General features: G+C 47.4%; 2 protein-coding genes across 3 annotated transcripts in view; one reads left to right on the top strand and one right to left on the bottom strand.

Moving 5' to 3' along the window:
• LOC119325406 overlaps positions 1-3,471 on the top strand; it is a 9,617-nt gene extending 6,146 nt beyond the window's left edge. The window contains exons 1-6 of one of the 2 annotated variants that reach the window (XM_037599161.1): positions 1,062-1,608; positions 1,738-1,991; positions 2,097-2,319; positions 2,399-2,484; positions 2,644-2,735; positions 2,860-3,471. In XM_037599161.1, coding sequence (XP_037455058.1) covers positions 1,534-1,608; positions 1,738-1,991; positions 2,097-2,319; positions 2,399-2,484; positions 2,644-2,735; positions 2,860-3,080 — 951 coding nt within the window. In that variant the 5' untranslated portion in view covers positions 1,062-1,533 and the 3' untranslated portion in view covers positions 3,081-3,471. Of the gene's footprint in view, positions 1-1,061; positions 1,609-1,737; positions 1,992-2,096; positions 2,320-2,398; positions 2,485-2,643; positions 2,736-2,859 lie in introns of those variants that run through there. The other variant, XM_037599162.1, reaches the window with a different exon arrangement.
• A 732-nt stretch (positions 3,472-4,203) lies between these two features.
• LOC119320467 (ankyrin repeat-containing protein At2g01680-like) lies at positions 4,204-5,315 on the bottom strand. Its single transcript, XM_037594547.1, has 2 exons — positions 5,026-5,315; positions 4,204-4,925 (listed from the first exon to the last, which is right to left on the bottom strand). Exons 1-2 carry the CDS (start codon positions 5,290-5,292, stop codon positions 4,242-4,244), a joined length of 951 nt encoding a protein of 316 aa, XP_037450444.1. The 5' UTR covers positions 5,293-5,315; the 3' UTR covers positions 4,204-4,241.
• Between the last annotated feature and the right edge of the window lie 16,885 nt (positions 5,316-22,200).

The following is a 22,200-nucleotide window of genomic DNA, read 5'->3' as shown; positions in this document are numbered from 1 at the left end:
GTTTTTGCTATTTGTTGCGAGCTAGGACTATTCATAGTGGGGGTTGTTCTATTGTGTAGATGAGATGGCGTGATTCACCTTCTTATGATGATCCCTACTTCCAGGAGGAATATCACTGCGATGAAGATGAGGACATTGCCATGATCATGTTGAGTGACATGGAGAAGAACAAACAGCCGAAACAAGCCGTTCCGTTGTCGTCCATGAGGTGATTCGTAGGAGGAGGCTAGACAGCCCTAATAGACAAATGCACCTTAGGGTTTATGAACAATTTTGTGCTGAATTTCAGGTTGTGAATTGATGAAATATGTAATAATTAAGTACTAGTACCATTTGTGTGGGATCTATTTGTCATCAGTTTCATATTATTCAGAACATAGCATATGCAAAAAATACATACATGATAAAAATAGAACCTGGAATTTAGGTACCCGATTTTTATATACAAAGTAAAAGCATGATTGTTTTTGGTTACCATAGCCAAAATATTGGTCTACCCTTGGAGATGATCTAAGCTTGTTCCACATCCACCAAAGCCAGAACCATTGACGACAAGTAGCATACCACCGACTATGACTAAAACACTCCTGCTCAATTCAGTTGACCAAGCCGTCACTGACACGTGGGCCCTTCCACAAGCCGGCCACATGCCACTGACCGAATGTCGTCACATTACGTAAGTCAGATCACGCGAAATCGCAACTTTGTCCAAAGTCAAATCCGCCGAAAAAAAACATATATCCCCGCTGCCACGGCCGCCTCCTACGCCGCGACTTTTCGGTTGCTCGTCGATCATCATCTGACATATCCAAAACCCTTTCCCTTTCTTACTTTCCCGGATCTCACATCGGGAGCACTGTTCGAACCGGCTTAGTTAATGGCGCACACATCATCCGTAGCAAATGTGCGGTGCGGTGCGGTGTGCCCGATTCGCCTTCATCCACACGCAGAAATTCTTGGACCTCCACTGCCTGGCCGCTAGCTACCTCAGCTAGCCAGTACTACATCACATGGAGCAGTTAAGCTAAGCCAGTAGTGGTGCATTTGTTACGGAGCGCGCGCGTGCGTGTGTGGACAGCAGCGACGGCACGGTGGGTGTTGGATCTCCTCCACTGCCCACGAATCTACGCCCACAGCCCACAGCCATGAGTCGCTGGCATGGCGCCACCTCCACAACCATTGACATGGTCGTGCTTCTTCTTCTTCCCTGCAAATCTCCTAGCTAGCCACCTGCCTCTGGGTGTGTGTGTCTGCATGGATAAATCATGAATGGATTGCTGGATTCGATGCTGTGGATGAGCTTCCCCTCCCTCTATCCGATCCGTCACTCCACCGCTCCCCTAGCTTCTCCCTATCCACCGTCTCCTCCTACCTCGCCTCAGCTAGCTAGCACCACTAGAATCTAGTACCAGAATTGCTATTTCAGCTGGGCGACTCTCCCAATCTCGATCCATTCCTTCCGATTCTTGCCTGGTCGATCGATCGCGGGACCGGCCTGCGCGTTGATGCGTGCAAGCGATCTGGTTGTGGAAGATGAAGAAGAGCAGTAATCTCGAGGCCTTCCTCCACGCCGCCACGCCCCTGCTCCCATGGCGCTCCACCACAATGGTACGTCATCGATCCATCTTTCATTACTTCCTTACAAACCGATCATGGCAGGCAGGTCCTCTGCTTTCACCGGCAAAACGGCTCTGTTTTGCTCTGTTCTGAACAGTTTGGGTCTTCTCTGCTCGGCAGGAACGTTTCCAGGGCGCGCCGAGCAGCGTGTGGCAGCAGCCGGACGGCAAGAGCAAGGACGCGGTGGAGTACTTCGCACTGTCCGACCTCTGGGAGCACTACGCCGAGAGCAGCGCCTACGGGCTCGCCGTGCCCGTCCGGGACGCCGGTGACCGGGCCGTGGTCACCACCCAGCACTTCGTCCCCTACCTCTCCGCCGTCCAGCTCTACACCGCCACAAAGCCCACCACTCACACCCTCGGCGCCACCTCCAGGTAATCAATTGATCGGTCGGTGACCGGAACAGCCTCCGGCGCATTTCGTTCGATTCACCAATTGTCCATGGGAGATTGGCCATTGACTGATTTCTTGGTGCGCAGGAGCACGGGTAGTGAGACAGATTCATGGAGCGACGACAGCGTGGGCGATCGGTTCGCCGGCTCCGGCTCCTCCTCCTGGGACGCTGCGTCTGACGAAGACGATTCTTCCTCCACCTACGACGGCACCGGCTCCACCGGCGTCTCAGCGAAGCAGAGTGGGTACCTGAACTTCCAGTACAGGGAGTGGGACTCGCCCTACGAGAGGGTGCCGCTGGCTCACAAGGTTCTCATCCACGGCCATCTTTCCTCGCCGGTCTGCCGGAGTTGGTCGGTAATTCTGATTCTTAATCCATGCTGAGCAGGTGGCGGAGCTGGCCCAGGATTACCCGTGCCTGACGTCCCTCAGCAGCGCGGAGCTCTCGCCGTCCAGTTGGATATCCGTGGCATGGTACATAATTAACTAACCCACTTGGATTTCCGACATCACTCCACTGTTCTCTACTTATTTGCTGGTCGGTCGAGACTTCATTTTGTTAGCATTATCTTGCCGATGAGGTATGAATGGTGCTGTTTAACAAATCAACATTGACTTATTTATGGTCATTAGGTACCCAATCTATCACATTCCTGCTCATGTCAACCTGAAGGGTACCTCCGCCTGCTTCCTCACCTACCATTCCATCTCATCGGTCTTCCAAGGTACATATTTACCATCTGCCACGTACATTGGTTATGATGAACAACAAATATCTTCCACCATGTTAGTGTGCTAGGAAGCAAGTAATTCTGATGCTAACAAGCGTCGGTGTTTCTACACCTGCAGACAACATACATAGCGGACCGGCGCACGATGATGGTGAGATCGCGGCGCTCTCGCCGTTCGGGCTGGCAACATACAGGATGCAAGGCGACCTATGGAAGAGACCAGGGTCATCAGACCATAGGAGGCTGTCTGAGCTTCACTGGGCGGCGGCCTCCTGGTTGAAGCAAGTCGGTGCACACCACCCCGACTTCACCTTCTTCACATCTTCACACCGTCGATAACACGGTACCCCGCCGATGCCTTGTGTGTTTCGATGGCATTGCACCGGGCAATGTGAAGATATGGCACCAAGAACTTCATGTAGGATTTGATAGAACAACATGAACTGGAGTTTCTTCTTTCTGAACTTGCAAGAAGATACAGTAACTTGTTGCATCGACCTTGTGGATCGGATTAAGTGTCAGACAGCATGCTCTGTTTTTTGCTCGTCGACGGGCATGTTATAGCTGCAACACAACATTTTCAAAGAATTGCAGCTCCTGAAATGTGACCTCAATGCATATAGTTTAACAATCCACCTGGTATTACCTGTTGGGCTTTGAGTGTACTTCACTGTCTTAACGACATTCAGCAACCTGTACATATATAGCACGTAAGTACGGTTTTTATTCAGTCTGCCTGCTGTTTGGATCACAAAGATTGAGGAGCAATGCATCATCTTTGACGATATAGTCATGCGTTGTATTTGATTCAGAGTAATTTTCCGTTGGATTTCGCATACACAAAGGTCATGACAAGATATCCATACCTCTGTAACGATACAGGAAGCACCACCTAGGTGGGATACTTTTGAATTTTGATCTGTCATCCCATTGAGATCTCAAGCACCACTTAGTAGGCTTTCCCCTTCTCTTCGAAGGTGATGGCCAGCCGCCATACGCGATGATGCCATCCGATTGCCCTGGCTTCCGGAAAACGACACGGCACGATGCTGCCGACCCTGCCGGGGAACTGAGCCAGTTGGTTCTTCAGTGGGTTCTGTAAGAAAAATGATGCTCTTGGGAAGATTACCAAGAGACCATTAGGCCCTCCACTGTGTATGCTCTTGGGAAGACATACCAAGAGACCACTAGTGGCATGGCAGAGGGTCTGACACCATTCTACAGGTGTGGCCAGCCGGCATGAAATAAGTACTCCCTCCATTCCACAATTCTTGTCGTGGTTTTAGTTCAAATTTATTATTGAATTTGAACTAAAACAACGACAAGAATTATGGAACGGAGGGAGTGATTTCTTTGCAACCAGTATAGAGGAATTTATACTCAAAATAATTGTTAAAAAGATCAATTCATAATAGAAAATAACAAAGCTCCGTCTATTAGGCCAGATGAATTGCATATATCATCACAAAGTAGTTTGCAAGAAAATACACCGACGATTGTTTACATTGTTACAAGCACAATAACACTTACAAAGAAATGTCTCAGCACAACAGAACACATAAACATATTAATAAAGTTTCTCAACAAAAACACAATCCTGCAGAGGGGTGCTACCATGGCAATATTATTGCTTGCCAATTCCCAATTTTGATAGAGCAATATGAGAGAACTCAAGATACATAATCCAATGGCAGTCTTATGAGCAAGCGGAGCTAGTATGGTATAAGTAGCCAGTGCAAAGGCAGCAACCAAGCTTGTAACTGAAACCGACATGAGGTAGTAGGCAATGCGTAAGTGCTCTATCCGGCTCCGAGGATGTCGTATGGGTGATCCAGAAGACATGAGAGAAATTGTTGCCATAGTGGAGCAAGTGAACGCAAGTCCGTTGGCCAGGGCGAATGCATCAAAACCATACCTTCCAGCAAGTGTTGGTGTGCCTCCATTAGTGTGATCATCAGCTCTGTAACCTCCAGGCATGGCAAAAGCTGCACCAAATGTCACGGTTGCGATAAGGACCGACCCAATACATAGACTTTGTGTCACGTCCTTCACTTTCTCCATTTCATCTATTTCACCCTGCTTTTTTTGGACAACATTGCTTTGTTCAAGGTAATCCTGCAGGTGATGGATACCCCTTTTAGCACCAGCATATTGAAGTAAAGAGAGTATTCTTGCTTCACTGTGCTGCAAAATCAACATAAATAGAAATTAGACCTCACAAATTCCAGTTGTTTATGTTCACCTACAATCTTTTGCTTAAAAGTAAAATGACAGTGTACATTACCATGTAAGCATGCAGCCCTTGAGGAATATTTTGATACGCTATATCTAGTGGAGTCTCCCCTTTCTTATTTGTCAAATTCAATTGTACTTGTCTATTCCTGAACAGACAACAAAATATTTTAACACTGCCAGCCTTGACAGCTAGGTGCAGTGCAGTGTTCCCAGTCTTGTCTTGCATGTTCAAAATCCATGATAATGTTCCGTTCTTGCAAGCATAACTAACTGTCGATATTTTCTTTTTATCAACTGCAACATGAAGAAATGTCATTTTCCTAGCGTCACGCAAACCGGCACAATTGGGTGTGTTTTCAATGAATTCACTGATGGACCTTGTTTCACCGACAGATGCAGCCATGTGTACGGGGAATGATCCATTGTGGTCTGGCTGATACAATGCCTCTGCATTGGCTTTCAGCACTTGTGAAAGTATTTTCTGGTTCCCTGGAACAGCTGTGGCGGCAAAGTGAAGAGGTGTACGTCCGTTGTTATCCCGTTGCAATGCAAGGACGTTGTTCCATTCCAACATCTTTGTAGGATCTGCGAGCCGTTAAACCAATCAATATAAATATATAAAAAGAATGCTAAACTAGATGTCAGCATTTCCAAAGATTGAAGACGCAATCTTACGGCAGCTCATGTCGAGCAGCAACACAACTCATCATATATGCACAACTCTGACCATGAACGGAAACACAAGACACGATTATCCGCTCTGAATTTGCTCGACCGGAACGCACGCATGGAAGCACATATCATTTTTTTTAATCTATTGCTCTTCTTGTTTTCTGATGGTGTACAAGCTAGGTGTATTCACATATATAGCGTATTCAGTGACTGCCTAGACTCTGAATCGTTTACTTACTCGACACAGACTCGGATATGAAACTCCAAAACTAACATACTGAATCCGATTAAAAGTTAAAACTCTGTTTGAGTTATTCCAACACAGAAATCTATATGTTTTTAGAACATAGAACTCATCGTATAGCCTTTAAACAAATACATTAACGGTCCTGAATCCAAAATGTAAAAACACTGATGAGGCAAATGTATTTTGAACTGTATGTATCTTGCAAAAAATGGATAGAAAAAAAATGGTAGGTGAAAACGAGATGTAAAGTTGAAGAGGAAGGCACGCATTTCTTTACCTTGGCCTCGGAGAACGGCAGCATGCAGCGCATTTTGTCCATTTGGTCCAGAGTACGAAAGAACCCCGCTGCTCAACACAGAGAGTGTTTCCGCGATGAAACTCTTCCCCTCCAAGATGGCGAGGTACAACGGCGACGTGCCATCTTTCGGAAAGCTGGCCAACTGCGGGTCCTCCTTCATGAGCAACTCGACGATATCATCGTGCCCAACCGGGGCGGACATGATAGCCTCATGCAAGGCTGTCCATTTGATCTTGTTTTCCGTTCTCAGCAGCGCCTTCACTCTGTCAGCATTGGCATCATCGCCTCCTCTGGCAAGATCAATGAGACGAGACGCCATGGCGAAGCTCCCCTCCCGTGCAGCACAATGCAGGGGGGTATCCCCGTCGTTGTTCTGCGCATAGAGGAAAGTGGAGTGCGGCCAGGGCCAGGAGAATCTCCGGCGGACACGCTATCGCCTTACCTTCCGGCCACCGTAAGTGTGAGCATCTCTGGCGGGCACGCTATCCCTTTCCCTCTCACCACGCTGAGAGCATCTCCGGCGGACACGCTGGCAGTAGAGCGTCTGCTTCGCTAGGAAAGGACCAGCTGGGAGCCTCGGACACGAAGCAGAGCATCTGCTTTGCTTTGCATGCAGGGCCTCCGTCGATCCCGGCCTCGGGCGTTGGCGGCATCATGTTCGGGGTGCCTCTCTCACTCCGGCAGGCCATCACACAGAGCGCCGACAGAGAAAAAGGGCGGCACCGGCCAGATCGATCATGGCGAAGGCGGCCCACGACGTCCCCCGCAAGCTCGATCTCCCGCCACCCTTCGACAGCCAGAGGTGGGGTGGGGATTCGGGTAGATGCATGGCAGAGAGGCACGCTGATGCCGGCGTGGTTGGCCGTGACGCCCGGTGCACGCACGGACGACGGGACGAGAGATCCATGGCGGTTGAACAAGGCAAGGCAGAGAGGGAGAGAGATGCATGCTGGGGAATGGATTTGGTGCGAAATTTTGTTTTCTTGCCGATTCCATCCTGTTTTGCAGCAAATTTGTATTAAGCCTTTTGAAACTATACTATCGGTATTTAACCACCAATACGTACATCTGGTTGAACATTATAGGGATCAATTTGCTAATAATGAAACAAGAAAATCCACTCAAGTGCAATAGTTTCTTTACAGCGTAAGCTATCACTAAGCAAATGTAAAATTAGATGATTGACAGACTAAAACAGTGAGATCGTTTAGTAACACAAATGGTTTGACTGTCCAGTTGTGATACTACATTCCTTTCTTTCATTTACTCTAAAATTTCATATAGGTAGTCCCAAGTATGAAACCGACCATGGAGAAGCCACTCTCATACTTATAAGTGTTGGAGGTACCCTATGCAACAGCGTCAAAAAGTCAAAAAGTCAGCGTCAACGGACGAGCAGCAAAAAATAGAGGGCACGATGAGATTGAACTATGGACCTTCCTTATTGTGCCGACGAATAAAACCAACTCAGCTAGCTTGCAATTATGATAGGAACAGTCCCATTTCGAAATTTTATACTGAATCACACCAGTTTTTATATGTCCCTGAGTTGTCTCGAAGTAAGGAGGTTGTGTGAGAATAAGGAAGTTATTTCGAGAATCATGAGCAGAACGAGGGACTCCACAAATGATTGCCGGAGGTAACTTGCACGTGCCAATAAAAGAAAAATATGCCGGTTGGCTATAATGGGAAAAATTGTGGGCACGTGCTAATAAAAGAGAATATGCTGATTTTGCTCTAATTAATAAAATTTATGGGCACGTGAGCGCAAAAACAGTTGAAGAGAATAAACCCTGATAATGAAGGGACATTTATGCCTGGTTCTGCGCTGATTATACTAATAAAACATAATTTATGCGATGCATTTAGTAATCCAGCCGGTTACATCGTCATAGGATAAAGTGGTCGAAGCAACCGTGTCTCTAAGGTTGCTGCCCAACAACCAAATGAGGACGCAGCCACAACTCCGACACGGAGGTGGACCCGGAGGAAAAAAAGGTACAATTTGGATGGACGCCGCCACACCGACCAACCTCACCACTATCAAGATCTCGTGGGCCAAATATGACCCATGAAAAGACCGCAGCTCCTCGCTTTGTCGCCCACCGCCGTGGAGGCCGTTTTTGATGAACACATCAATTATTTCTCTCGTTGCTTCTTGAAAAAAATTATCTCCCTGCAACACACGTGCATACGTGCTAGTATAATCTTATGCCATACAAAAATAATGTGTTCTGGTTATCGTTTAAACATTCTCTATCACTCTAAATATGAACCGACCCTAACCCTTCCCCGCTCCCGTGGGGCGCCGCCGCGCCACACCGGAGCGCCCCAGCCTGCCGCCTCCCGTTTCACTCCAGCGCATCTCCAGCAAAGCCTGTGTGCCGTAGCGGCGGCGGCGGCGTTTCTCCTCGGCCAATGGTTCAGTCAGAACTGCGGCGGCCTGCGATGGTCGAATCTACAACAGTGGGTGCGGGGCGGCCGCAGCCAGCCAGGTTGCATCGGACGACGACAGGTGTAGCGGCGGCGGCTTGGGCACCCGATCTGGGCCCAGATGGGCTTCAGCAGGCTGCACTTGCTGATCTCGTGTACCGTCCTGTCAATGGCTTGCTGCCCCTTGGATCGACCCGCAACTCGAGGACGTCGGGGGCTTTGGCCCTGGGCTTGGCGGTGGTGGCCACCTCCTTCGCCGGGGATGGTCAGCCCGAGGTTGGGTAGTCGGATTTTCTGATCCATCATCTAGTCCCAGCTGCGAGTTGGGGAGACAGAGCTGCTGGTGAAACCGAGCCGATGGCGGCGTTTTGCGTCGTTACCTTGATGAAGGCATCATCATGTAACTTCTATCGACCCACTCGTGCTGCTTCCAGGGAAACCCTAGGATCTGGTCTTCAAGATCAGACGATGGCGGTACTACGGTGTCGTTTCTCTCTTGGGAGCATCATTTGTGGAGCAGCGCTGGAAGATAGATGCGGGAGGTGGAGCAGCTTCGTCTTGCATGGAGCTTCGGTGGATTTGTCAAGTCATGCCTAGCCGATATGTGCTACACTGAGTCATGCTTGGTTGGCAGGTGCTACACACGACAGATCGTCTTGATTCTTCGCATTTGGGCGGACGAGCGCAGGGCGGTGGCGCCGTGGTGGCGTCGACGGATGTCCGACCTGGCAGGGATGATGCGGATCTCTCTCCTGAAGATGGCTCAATGGTCCGATGATGATGGCGGCTTCTAAAACGTGTGCATGTGGTGTGCGCTTTAGGTAGGCTGCACCGGCTGTTGGTTCTGGTGCGTTATATGGATGGATCGATGACGACTCCGGTTTTAAATATGGGGAGTGAGAGTACTCCACATTATCGAGTTTGTAGGTGTGAGTGGTGGCTTTGGGTGGATTGATGTATGTTCTTGTTAGACCTTTGTGGAATAATTAATGAAGATGGCTGCATGCATCAATTGATGCAGAGGCCGTGGGTTTAACCTCCTTTTCCAAAAAAAAACACTCTAACTATTTGAGAAAAAAGATATTAAGCCATGGTTTTGTTTATGACTTATTGAACCAAAACATCAAATAAACCTTAACTGCAAGTCTGATATAAATAGGGAGTTAGGTCTAGTCATAGTGCCATGATAAAGCGAGCTTATGTCATCTTAAAATATTACCGATTACTTCTAACAACTAAGAGATAAAAGAAGAGAATCTAATAATTAAACTCACCGGACCTGAAACAGCTCATTATCCAAGAAAATCTAACACTGAAAAGAGTTCTTTTTGCAAAAAAAAAAAAAATTTGCTTGACCGCCAAATTAAATAGCTGCCAAAGAACTAGCCTTATGTTAATTCAATTTTTTGCTTGGACTCACATAAAGAGAATTTTTTTTTTCCGCCTGAAACTTACTGATTTAGTGGCTACCCGTGCTCCGATGCAGTGCAGCAGTGGTCGCCGGCGGCTCCGGGGCCGTGAGATTGAAGCAGAGAGGAGGGCTGGTTGTGCAGAGAGGAGGGATCAGACGGTGTGGTCGGGCTCATCAAACGGTGAGCGAGGCAGCTTAAAATCTACTGGCAACAGCCGGTTGATTTGTGGCATCGGCCAAAATAAATAAAATCTGCAGGTATCGTTAACTATTCTAATTCATGTCGACAAGGCAACTCCATCACGTCACGTATAAAAAGGCATGCGACCTCAAAGTCTCAAACCGACCGACTACACGCCACGATCCAATCTTCATGGACACAAGTACCAGGAGGAAGCGCCGCCGCGTCGACACCGCCGACCGGCTGGGCGACCTGCCGGACTGCCTCCTGCACGTCATACTCTCCTACCTCAGGTCCCGGCAGGCGGTGCAGACGAGCGTGCTGTCCCGACGGTGGAGGCACCTGTTTCGCGACGTGCCCAGCGTCGACATCGACGACCGGGACTTCACCAACGGCGGCGACGGCCAGCACTGGGAGCGCTTCGAGGACTTCAGCGATCACCTCCTGACATCGATCCAGCCAGGGACGCGGCTCGACGTCTTCCGCCTGCACCTGGCCAGCCGCGTCTGCGACAACCGCACCTCCGGCAGATGGATCCGCCGCGGCCTCCGGCACCTCCCGGCCGCCGTCGACATCCGCGCCACCCACGACCACGCCGTCTCCTGGAGACCGCACCTGCCATTCCCGCGCCCCGGCCCCCACGTCTACGGAGACCCGTTGGCCCAGTCGGCTTGCGCTGCTGGTTTCACGCGCCGCCTCACAACGCTGCGGCTCGTCGGGGTCAACATCCTGGCTGGCTTCCTGGAGGACCTCGGCCGGCACTGTCCGACCATCCACGAGTTCCACGCCGAGAGGTGCTTCATGCCCATGGACGTCCTCGCCTCACCCACCCTCAGGCGCCTCACGGTCGTCGACAGGCCCCACTATTACCGCACCGCCGTCGCTCCCCGGCTGGTGGCTCCCTGTCTCGCCTCCTTCGACGGTGCTCACCGAGGCGTCGGTTCGGCTCAAAGAGGTGGACGGGCACCGGCCGAACCATCAAGGGCGGGAGCAACGCAAGCTCAAGTTCTTCAAGTCAATGGCTGGCTTCATAGCCCTTATGCCTAACGTCGTAAACCTACATCTCCAGGGGTTCACCACAATGGTAAGTAAGGACCCGCACCCGATCGAGGATGGATATATTCTCTCGGATCGTAACATCTTGTCATGTTCATGATGATTACCAAAACAAAAACACATTTAGAAATTTAATTATTAGAAAGACATTAATTTATAAAACTTAGAAACATGTTAGGTTCTTTAATTAGCTAAAAATGATGCAAAAACCATGATTATATGTAGCATGTTAACAGGATCTAACATGCATTTGTTCATCTTGATATACTACGTGTCTTTCAATTCAGGCATTGCTTGAGAAGGAATCCCAAGAATTCCCGATGCTATATAACTTGAGAAGCTTGCTCCTAGAAAAATGTGATGTTGGAATGAGTTTCCAGGCGTTGGCAAGCATCCTGAGGAACACACCCAACTTGGAGAAGCTTGCATTGCACCTATGCATGGTACGCCAATAGTACTTAACGTATAATCAAACATGACAATTTATTGTCTGTCTCCTTCAACTAGTACGTTTTGGGTTCGTTGCAACTCTAGCTAATCAGATAGTCTCATCACATGTACAACCACAGTTTGCAGCTCCCCCGATCGTCAAAAGATGGAAGGAGATGGCATCTTCCGAAAGCCATGGCGCAACTCCAGTTGCACCTGTTGGTTGTTGGGGCAAGAAGTTCACAACGGTAGAGATCAAGCGCCGAAGTCAAGATTGGCAACACATGGCTAAAGTTTTATCAGAGATCTGTAAGGGGATGCTGCCGGCGCAATGGAGGCAGGTCAAGACGTCATGTATAATTGTGTCAGGATGAAACTAGGGCACCCATGAAAATAGGAACGACTAGGATAAAAAGATTTTTGAAGAAAATGGATAGCACACAAGAAATTTGTTCAAACAAAAACTATGTATAATATGGCGTTTTTGTTATTTAAAATGTTGTTGTTTTTAAATATTAGATTCAAGATTTATTGGAACCATATAGAAACAACTGAATTATATATTGTTGAGCTCTCCTAGTAACGAATGAAGTTGGTTGCAACAAAATATATTATGAGGCGGACAGTCTAGAGGTAATTGATCATGCTGAGTGACGGGAATTCACTTGGACCGGGAGCGGCAATTTATGAAGAATGTTCTTTCTTAGCTAGTAATTTTATTTCTATAGTTCTTAGTCATTGTCCTCCAGGAACCAATATGATGGCGGGTCTGTTGGCTAAGAACTTGGAAGTGTCTCGAACCATTGTTCGGAAATCGAAGCTCCTGAGTTTCTTAGTGAATGTATTTAACAAATGATGTATCACTATCTTCATATGAAATATAAACCACCGTGATTGCATTTCCCTCAAAAAATAGAAACAACTGAATTATAAGCTGTTGGAAATATGCCCTAGAGTCAATAATAAAATGGTTATTATTGTATTTCCTTGTTCATGATAATTGTCTATTGTTCATGCTATAATTGTATTAACTGTTAACCGTAATACATGTGTGAATACATAGACCACAACATGTCCCTAGTGAGCCTCTAGTTGACTAGCTCGTTGATCAATAGATGGTTATGGTTTCCTGATCATGGACATAGGATGTCATTGATAATGGGATCACATCATTAGGAGAATGATGTGATGGACAAGACCCAATCCTAAGCATAGCACAAGATCGTATAGTTCGTTTGCTAAGAGCTTTTCTAATGTCAAGTATCAGTTCCTTAGACCATGAGATTGTGCAACGCCCGGATACCGTAGAAATGCTTTGGGTGTACCAAACGTCACAACGTAATTGGGTGGCTATAAAGGTGCACTACAGGTATCTCCGAAAGTGTATGTTGGGTTGGCACGAATCGAGACTGGGATTTGTCACTCCGTATGACGGAGAGGTATCTCTGGGCCCACTCGGTAATGCATCATCATAATGAGCTCAATGTGACTAAGTAGTTAGTCACGGGATCACGCATTATGGAACGAGTAAAGTGACTTGCCGGTAACGAGATTGAACGAGGTATTGGGATACCGACGATCGAATCTCGGGCAAGTAACATACCGATTGACAAAGGGAATTGTATACGGGATTGATTGAATCCCCGACATCGTGGTTCATCCGATGAGATCATCGTGGAACATATGGGAGCCAACATGGGTATCCAGATCCCGCTGTTGGTTATTGGCCGGAGAGGTGTCTCGGTCATGTCTGCATGGTTCCCGAACCCGTAGGGTCTACACACTTAAGGTTCGGTGACACTAGAGTTGTTATGGGAAATAGTATGTTCGGAGTCCCGCATGAGATCCCGGACGTGACGAGGAACTCCGGAATGGTCCGGAGGTGAAGATCGATATATTGGACGAAGGGTATTGGAGTCCGGAATTGTTCTGGGAGTACCGGGTGACGACCAGCGTGACCGAAAGGTGTTTCGGAGGCCTCGGCAAGCGTTGGGGGGCCTTATGGGCCAAGGGGAGGGGGTACATCAGCCCACTAAGGGGCTGTGCGCCCCTCCCACCCCATCTCATGTAACGTGGAGAGGTGGGAGCGCCTCCCCTAGGGCAGCCACCCCTTCCTGCTTGGGGGGCAAGTTTCCTAGGGGTGGGGGCACCCAAACCCGTCTAGGTTTTCCCCTGTGGCCGCCACCCCTCCCCTAGGGAACCCTAGGGCGCCTTCTCCACCCCCCTTCCCCCTATATATAGTGAGGGAGAGAGAGGGCAGCCGCACCCTTCCCCTGGCGCAGCCCTCTCCCTCCTCCAACACCTCCTCCTCCTCCGTAGTGCTTGGCGAAGCCCTGCTAGAGAACCACGAGCTCCACCACCACCACGCCGTCGTGCTGTCGGAGTTCTCCCTCAACTTCTCCTCTCCCCTTGCTGGATCAAGAAGGAGGAGACGTCCCCGAGCTGTATGTGTGTTGAACGCGGAGGCGCCGTCCGTTCGGCGCTTAGATCGGAATCGACCGCGATCTGAATCGTCGCGTGTACGACTCCACCAACCGCGTTCTTGTAACGCTTCCGCTTAGCAATCTTCAAGGGTATGAAGATGCTCATCCTCTCCCTCTCTTGTTGCTAGAATCTCCATAGATTGATCTTGGTGATGTGTAGAAAATTATGAATTTCTGCTGTGTTCCCCAATAGTGGCATCATGAGCTAGGTCTATTGCGTTGATTCTATGCACGATTAGAACACAAGTAGTTGTGTGCGATGGTTTGTATGATTTTCTTACTGTTACTAGTCCTATCTTGATTCGGCGGCATTGTGGGATGAAGAGGCCCGGACCGACCTTACACGTACGCTTACGTGAGACAGGTTCCACCGACTGACATGCACTTGTTGCATAAGGTGGCTAGCGGGTGCCAGTCTCTCCCACTTTAGCCGGATCGGATTCGATGAAAAGGGTCCTTATGAAGGGTAAATAGCAATTTGCATATCACCGTTGTGGCTTTGCGTAGGTAAGAAACGTTCTTGCTAGAAACCCGTAGCAGCCACGTAAAACATGCAACAACAATTAGAGGACGTCTAACTTGTTTTTGCAGGGTATGCTATGTGATGTGATATGGCCCAAAATAATGTGATGAATGATATATGTGATGTATGAGATTGATCATGTTCTTGTAATAGGAATCACGACTTGCATGTCGATGAGTATGACAACCGGCAGGAGCCATAGGAGTTGTCTTAATTTATTGTGTGACCTGCGTGTCATTGAAAACGCCATGTAATTACTTTACTTTATTGCTAACCGTTAGCCATAGTAGTAGAAGTAATAGTTGGCGAGACAACTTCATGAAGACACGATGATGAAGATCATGGTGTCATGCCGGTGACGAAGGTGATCATGCCGCGCCTGAAAGATGGAGATCAAAGGCGCAAGATGATATTGGCCATATCATGTCACTTTATGATTTGCATGTGATGTTTGTCATGTTTACATCTTATTTGTTTAGAACGACGGTAGCATAAATAAGATGATCCCTCATAAAATTTCAAGAAAGTGTTCCCCCTAACTGTGCACCATTGCGAAGGTTCGTTGTTTTGAAGCACCACGTGATGATCGGGTGTGATAGATTTTAACATTCGCATACAACGGGTGTAAGCCAGATTTACAGATGCAAAACACTTAGGTTGACTTGACGAGCCTAGCATGTACAGACATGGCCTCGGAACCCAAGAGACCGAAAGGTCGAACATGAGTCGTATAGCAGATGCGATCAACATGAAGATGTTCACCGATGATGACTAGTCTGTCTCACGTGATGATCGGACACGGCCTAGTTGACTCGGATCATGTATCACTTAGATGACTAGAGGGATGTCTATCTAAGTGGGAGTTCATTAAATAATCAGATGAACTTAATTATCATGAACATAGTCGAAAGGTCTTTGCAAATTATGTCGCAGCTTACGCTTTAAGTCTACTATTTAAGATATGTTCCTAGAGAAATTTAGTTGAAAGTTGACAGTAGCAATTATGCGGACTGGGTCCGTATACTGAAGATTGTCCTCGTTGCTGCACAGAAGGCTTATGTCCTTAATGCACCACTCGGTGTGCTGAACCTCGAGCGTCATTTGTGGATGTTGCGAACATCTGACATACACGTTTTGATGACTACGTGATAGTTCAGTGCGTAATGTTAAACGGTTTAGAATTGAGGCACCGAAGACATTTTTGAAATGTCGCAGAACATATGAGATGTTCCAAGAGCTGAAATTGGGATTTCAGGCTCGTGCCCATGTCAAGAGGTGTGAGACCTCCGACAAGTTTTTTAAGCCTGTGAACTAAGGGAGAAAAGCTCAATCGTTGAGCATGTGCTCAGATTGTCTGAGTACTACAATCGCTTGAATCGAGTGTGAGTTATCTTCCAGATGAGATAGTGATGGTTCTCCAAAGTCACTGCCACCAAGCTACTAGAGCTTCGTGATGAACTATAACATATCAGGGATAGACATGATGATCCTTGAGCAATTCGCGATGTTTGACACCGCGAAAGTAGAAATCAAGTAGGAGCATCAATTGTTGATAGTTAGTAAAACCACTAGTTTCAAGAAGGGCAAGGGAAAGAAGGGATACTTCATGAAACGGCAAATCAGTTGCTGCTCTAGTGAAGAAACCCAAGGTTGAACCCAAACCCGAGACTAACACTAGTAGAAAAGGGGGCATTGGTCTAGGCCGGGTCAGCCCATTAGTCTCGGTTCAATCCAGAACCGGGACCAATGGTGGCATTGGACCCGGTTCGTGAGCCCCGGGGGCCGGCCGGGCCACGTGGGCCATTGGTCCCGGTTCGTCTGGACCTTTTGGTCCCGGTTGGTGGGACGAACAGGGACCAATGGGCCTCGCTCCTGGCCCACCACCATTGGTCCCGGTTGGTGCCACGAACTGGGACCAAAGGCTGCCCTTTAGTCCCGGTTCAAGCCACCAACCGGGACCAATGAGGTGCCTATATATACCCCCTCACGTTAGAGCAGAGCACACTGCTCTGTTTTTTCTGGCAGCCGAGGGGGAGAGGGCTTGGTGGTGTTCTAGCTCACCTCCTATGCACACAAGGTGTTCGATGGAATGCCCGAGCCACACTACTTAAGCTTTCTCCTCTCCAAGCTCGACCTTACAGCTCCATTTTCCTCAATATTTGTCTAGGTTTAGCGGTCTGTCACGCCCCGTACCCGTCTTCACCGCCGTCGATCACCCGCACCGATCTCATCGCTGGCACCACCGTGGTGAGCCTCTTGTTCTTATCTTCTTTCTGAAAGGAAAAATATTCTTACTTGTATGTTTAGATAGATACTTGTATTATTTTATAATTTTATTATTGCATCTTATATAGTGTGATGGTTTTGGTATCCACCCCCCTCGGCCCTCGTCCTTTCTATGATTCGGATGTGGTATATATTATCTTTTCATAACTATTGGTTCATTTATTGCTTATGAAAATTATGTCGACCAATGTGACATAGATTTTATTTATCTAGGAGGTTGTTGAACCGGAAATTACAACCGACCCTATTGTCGAGAGGTTAAATTTAGTTGAAGAAGAAAATAATTTCTTGAAGGAAACAATAAGAAAATTTGAGGAGGAGAAGATGATATAGGAGTTGTATGTTGCGGATGTCGTCGATGATCACAAGATCAAGATGGATGCAATGCGCTTGAAGATTAGAAAGATTAGAAAATATGCCATTCATACCGAGGCTTGGTATCATTATGCCGTTGGATCAGTTGTTACCTTGGTTGCGATTATGATCGTATTTGTTTTCGCATTGAAATGTTTTACATAGTTTCAATGTATGGTTTAATTAATTTAGATGCTCTGCAGAGCTTTATGTTGTTCTGTAATGATTTTCGCTTGAAGATGAGAACTATGTATGTACTTTGGTTTTAATGTGATGATGAACTTGTATTAATTTGGTCACTTAGTTATCTATTCATGATGTTCTGTAATGATTTTTGACACACTTAATTATATATAATGCACGCAGATGAACCGGCAATGGATGTACGGTGACAGACGCACCTCCGAGTACATTAAGGGCGTGCATGATTTTCTCGAAGTGGCTGAGGCAAACAAGCAGAATGGTTTTATGTGTTGTCCATGCCCTATATGTGGGAATACGAAGTCTTACTCTGACCGGAAAATTCTTCACACCCACCTGCTTTACAAGGGTTTCATGCCACACTATAATGTTTGGACGGGGCACGGAGAAATAGGGGTTATGATGGAAGACGGCGAAGAAGAAGAGTACGATGAAAACTATGTGCCCCCTGAATACGGTGATGCTACTGAACATCAAGAGGAACCAGACGATGTGCACGATGATGCTGCAACGGGCGAAGCTGCTAAAGATCAAGAAGCAGACGATGTGCCCGATGATGATGATCTCCGCCGGGTCATTGTCGATGCAAGGACGCAATGTGAAAGTCAAAAGGAGAAGCTGAAGTTCGATCGCATGTTAGAGGATCACAAAAAAGGGTTGTACCCAAATTGCGAAGATGGCAACACAAAGCTCGGTACCGTACTGGAATTGCTGCCGTGGAAGGCAGAGAATGCTGTGCCAGACAAAGGATTTGAGAAGCTACTGAAAATATTGAAGAAGAAGCTTCCAAAGGATAACGAATTGCCCGACAGTACATACGCAGCAAAGAAGATCGTATGCCCTCTAGGATTGGAGGTGCAGAAGATACATGCATTCCCTAATGACTGCATCCTCTACCGCGGTGCGTACAAGGATCTGAATGTATGCCCGGTATGCGGTGCATTACTGTATAAGATCAGACAAGATGACCCTGGTGATGTTGACGGCGACCCCCCCAGGAAGAGGGTTCCTACGAAGGTGATGTGGTATGCTCCTATAATACCACAGTTGAAACGTCTGTTCAGAAACTGAGAGCATGCCAAGTTGATGCGATGGCACAGTGAGGACCGTAAGAAAGACGGGAAGTTGAGAGCACCCGCTGACGGGTCGCAGTGGAGAAAAATCGAGAGAAAGTACTGGGCTGAGTTTGCACGTGACCCAAGGAACGTATGGTTTGCTTTAAGCACGGATGGCATTAATCCTTTTGGGGAGCAGAGCAGCAATCACAGCACCTGGCCCGTGACTCTATGTATGTATAACCTTCCTCCTTGGATGTGCATGAAGCGGAAGTTCATTATGATGCCAGTTCTCATCCAAGGCCCTAAGCAACCCGGCAAAGACATTGATGTGTACCTAAGGCCATTAGTTGAAGAACTTTTACAGCTGTGGAATGGAAACGGTGTACGTACGTGGGATGAGCACAAATAGGAGGAATTTGACCTAAAGGCGTTGCTATTCGTGACCATCAATGATTGGCCCGCTCTTAGTAACCTTTCAGGACAGACAAACAAGGGATACCACGCATGCACGCACTGTTTACTTGACACCGAAAGTATATACCTGGGAAGCTGCAGGAAGAATGTGTACTTGGGCCATCGTCGATTTCTTCCGACCAACCATCAATGTCGAAAGAAAGGCAAGCATTTCAAAGGCAAGGCAGATCACCGGAAGAAGCCCGCCATGCGTACCGGTGATCATGTACTTGCTATGGTCAATGATTTACATGTAATCTTTGGAAAGCGTCCCGGCGCACTAGCTGTTCCGAATGACGCTGGGGGACACGCACCCATGTGGAAGAAGAAATCTATATTTTGGGACCTACCCTACTGGAAAGACCTAGAGGTCCGCTCTTCAATTGACGTGATGCACGTGACGAAGAACTTTTGCGTGAACCTACTAGGCTTCTTGGGCGTGTATGGAAAGACAAAAGATACAACTGAGGCACGGGAGAACCTGCAACGTTTGCACGAAAAAGACGGCATGCCTCCAAAGCAGTATGAAGGTCCTGCCAGCTATGCTCTTACCAAAGAAGAGAAGGAAATCTTCTTTGAATGCCTGCTTAGTATGAAGGTCCCGACTGGCTTCTCGTCGAATATAAAGGGAATAATAAATATGGCAGAGAAAAAGTTCCAGAACCTAAAGTCTCATGACTGCCACGTGATTATGACGCAACTGCTTCCGGTTGCATTGAGGGGGCTTCTACCGGAAAACGTATGATTAGCTATTGTGAAGCTATGTGCATTCCTCAATGCAATCTCTCAGAAGGTGATCGATCCAGAAATCATACCAAGGCTAAGGAGTGATGTGGTGCAATGTCTTGTCAGTTTCGAGCTGGTGTTCCCACTATCCTTCTTCAATATCATGACGCACGTCCTAGTTCATCTAGTCGACGAGATTGTCATTCTGGGCCCCGTAATTCTACACAATATGTACCCCTTTGAGAGGTTGATGGGAGTCCTAAAGAAATATGTCTGTAACCGCGCTAGGCCAGAAGGAAGCATCTCCATGGGCCATCAAACACAGGATGTCATCGGGTTTTGTGTTGACTTCATTCCTGGCCTTAAGAAGATAGGTCTCCCTAAATCGCGGTATGAGGGGAGACTGACTGGAAAAGGCACGCTTGGAAGGGACTCAATAATATGCAGGGACGATTATTCTTGGTCTCAAGCACGCTACATAGTTCTACAGAACTCTACCATGGTGACCCCGTATGTCGATGAACACAAGAACAGTCTGCGCTCTGTCACGACCGGTTTTTCAATAAAATACTTATTGAGAAATCGATCTCTTGATTCCAGTATAGGAAGAGTTATCCTTACTGGTAGACAAATTCTTGAATACAGAAGACCAGTAGCATCAAATATATTACAGGGTTGAGCTGAGGTTGCTCAACAATTTATTACAAACTCGCCAATATTGTACATAAGGGCGGTTATGACACAAGGGTGTGGTGACATGCTACTGACTCGAGATAAAAGTGGTGGTGGATAACTTGACTCCTAAATTGGCCGTTCATCGAGCGCCGAGGTGAGGCTCGATGAATTTATTTCTGGGGTAGCGGAAGCGGATATAATACAGTGACCAAATCCAGGGTCGCACGAGACTGACTGGGACTCCTCTAGGCGTCGGACTCGCTATCGAACTCTTCATCCATGAGATCGCCTTCATCAACATCTGGCCAAATCAACAAGCCAGGTGAGTACTTTGAAAGTACTCGCAAGACAGTTCGGACAAAAGATATAACAAATGCATGCATGAATGTGTCATGAGCAAAATAACAATGCACATTCAAATAATAAAATTTCACAACATGGTATGTAAAAAGGAAGTCGAGCGGTAGTCCTCCCGAAATCCCAACCAAACAATAAAAAAACCGATCGGGTGTCTGGAGCGACGCCTTGAAGGGTAAATGAATAAATAATCATGCCGCAGTCGGGCGTCTAAGCGACACCACATAAAGGGCTTATATCAAAAGTAAATGACAAGCGTCCCACAGTCGGACGTCTGAGCGACATCGCAGAAAGGGATTTTATTGAAAATAAATAACAAGCGTGCCACAGTCGGACGTCTGAGCGACATCGCAGAATGGCTTATATTGAAAATAAATAACAAGCGTGCCACAGTCGGACGTCTGAGAGACATCGCAGAAAGGGCTTATATTGAAAATAAATAACAAGCGTGCCACAGTCGGACGTCTGAGCGACATCGCAGAAAGGGCTTATATTGAAAATAAATAACAAGCATGCCACAGTCGGACGTCTGGGCGACGTCGCAGAAAGGGCTTATATTGAAAATAAATAACAAGCGTGCCACAGTCGGACGTCTGAGCGACATCGCAGAAAGGGCTTATATCATATCATTCATATCTGATAAGTTGACGACGAGATAATACTCATAGGAAAATATTCAACACATAATAATAAACGGGTTAGTCCATCCACAGGAATAAACTTTTAAGCGGACTTAACACTCATGTGGTTCACCGGAGTTTTGTCATTGAGACTGACATTTGACAAGATAAGATGAACCCAGTACTTGGACATGGATAAGAGATTCAAAGGAATTTTGACTCTGCAGAGTTTGTACTAACTGCCCACAGCCAACGGATTTCCGTAGTCACGGAGGACTAGTTCCGTTTACGGTATTTCGGTAGAAACACATCTTACTAGTACACACCCATTCCACCTCACGATGCCAGGAATCACCCTAGACAATGTCCAAGAAAAACTTTGAGATGGGGAGGTCACAACCTCGAATAGCATGGGATCAAATTTCTATACGCGCACTCTAAGGGGTACCCCCCTCTCGGTCCCAACCGGAAACACGCATGCCCCCTGACCGGATGACGGGCTTTAATCCAGGGCCATGGAACCCTCATCACAGCCTCTCTATTTGGTGTGTACCAGGAAAGCGGTTTGCAACTTACTAAGCCATATTCCTTGCGGAAAACATGTGGTAGTACAGAAAGGGAAACGAATGGGAACGTGACTTCATTCATGTTGACACTGAAGTCAACTAGTCTGGCATAAGACGGCATGCTACAACACTGCCATCTTACCCGTTCTCATGCCATCACATGGCCATGCAAACTTATATCCAACCTCATATGGA

Source organism: Triticum dicoccoides, chromosome 6B (assembly GCF_002162155.2).
Source record: "Triticum dicoccoides isolate Atlit2015 ecotype Zavitan chromosome 6B, WEW_v2.0, whole genome shotgun sequence".
In the NCBI taxonomy this organism is placed as follows: domain Eukaryota; kingdom Viridiplantae; phylum Streptophyta; class Magnoliopsida; order Poales; family Poaceae; genus Triticum; species Triticum dicoccoides.
This window is presented reverse-complemented; position numbering and strand designations above follow the sequence as displayed.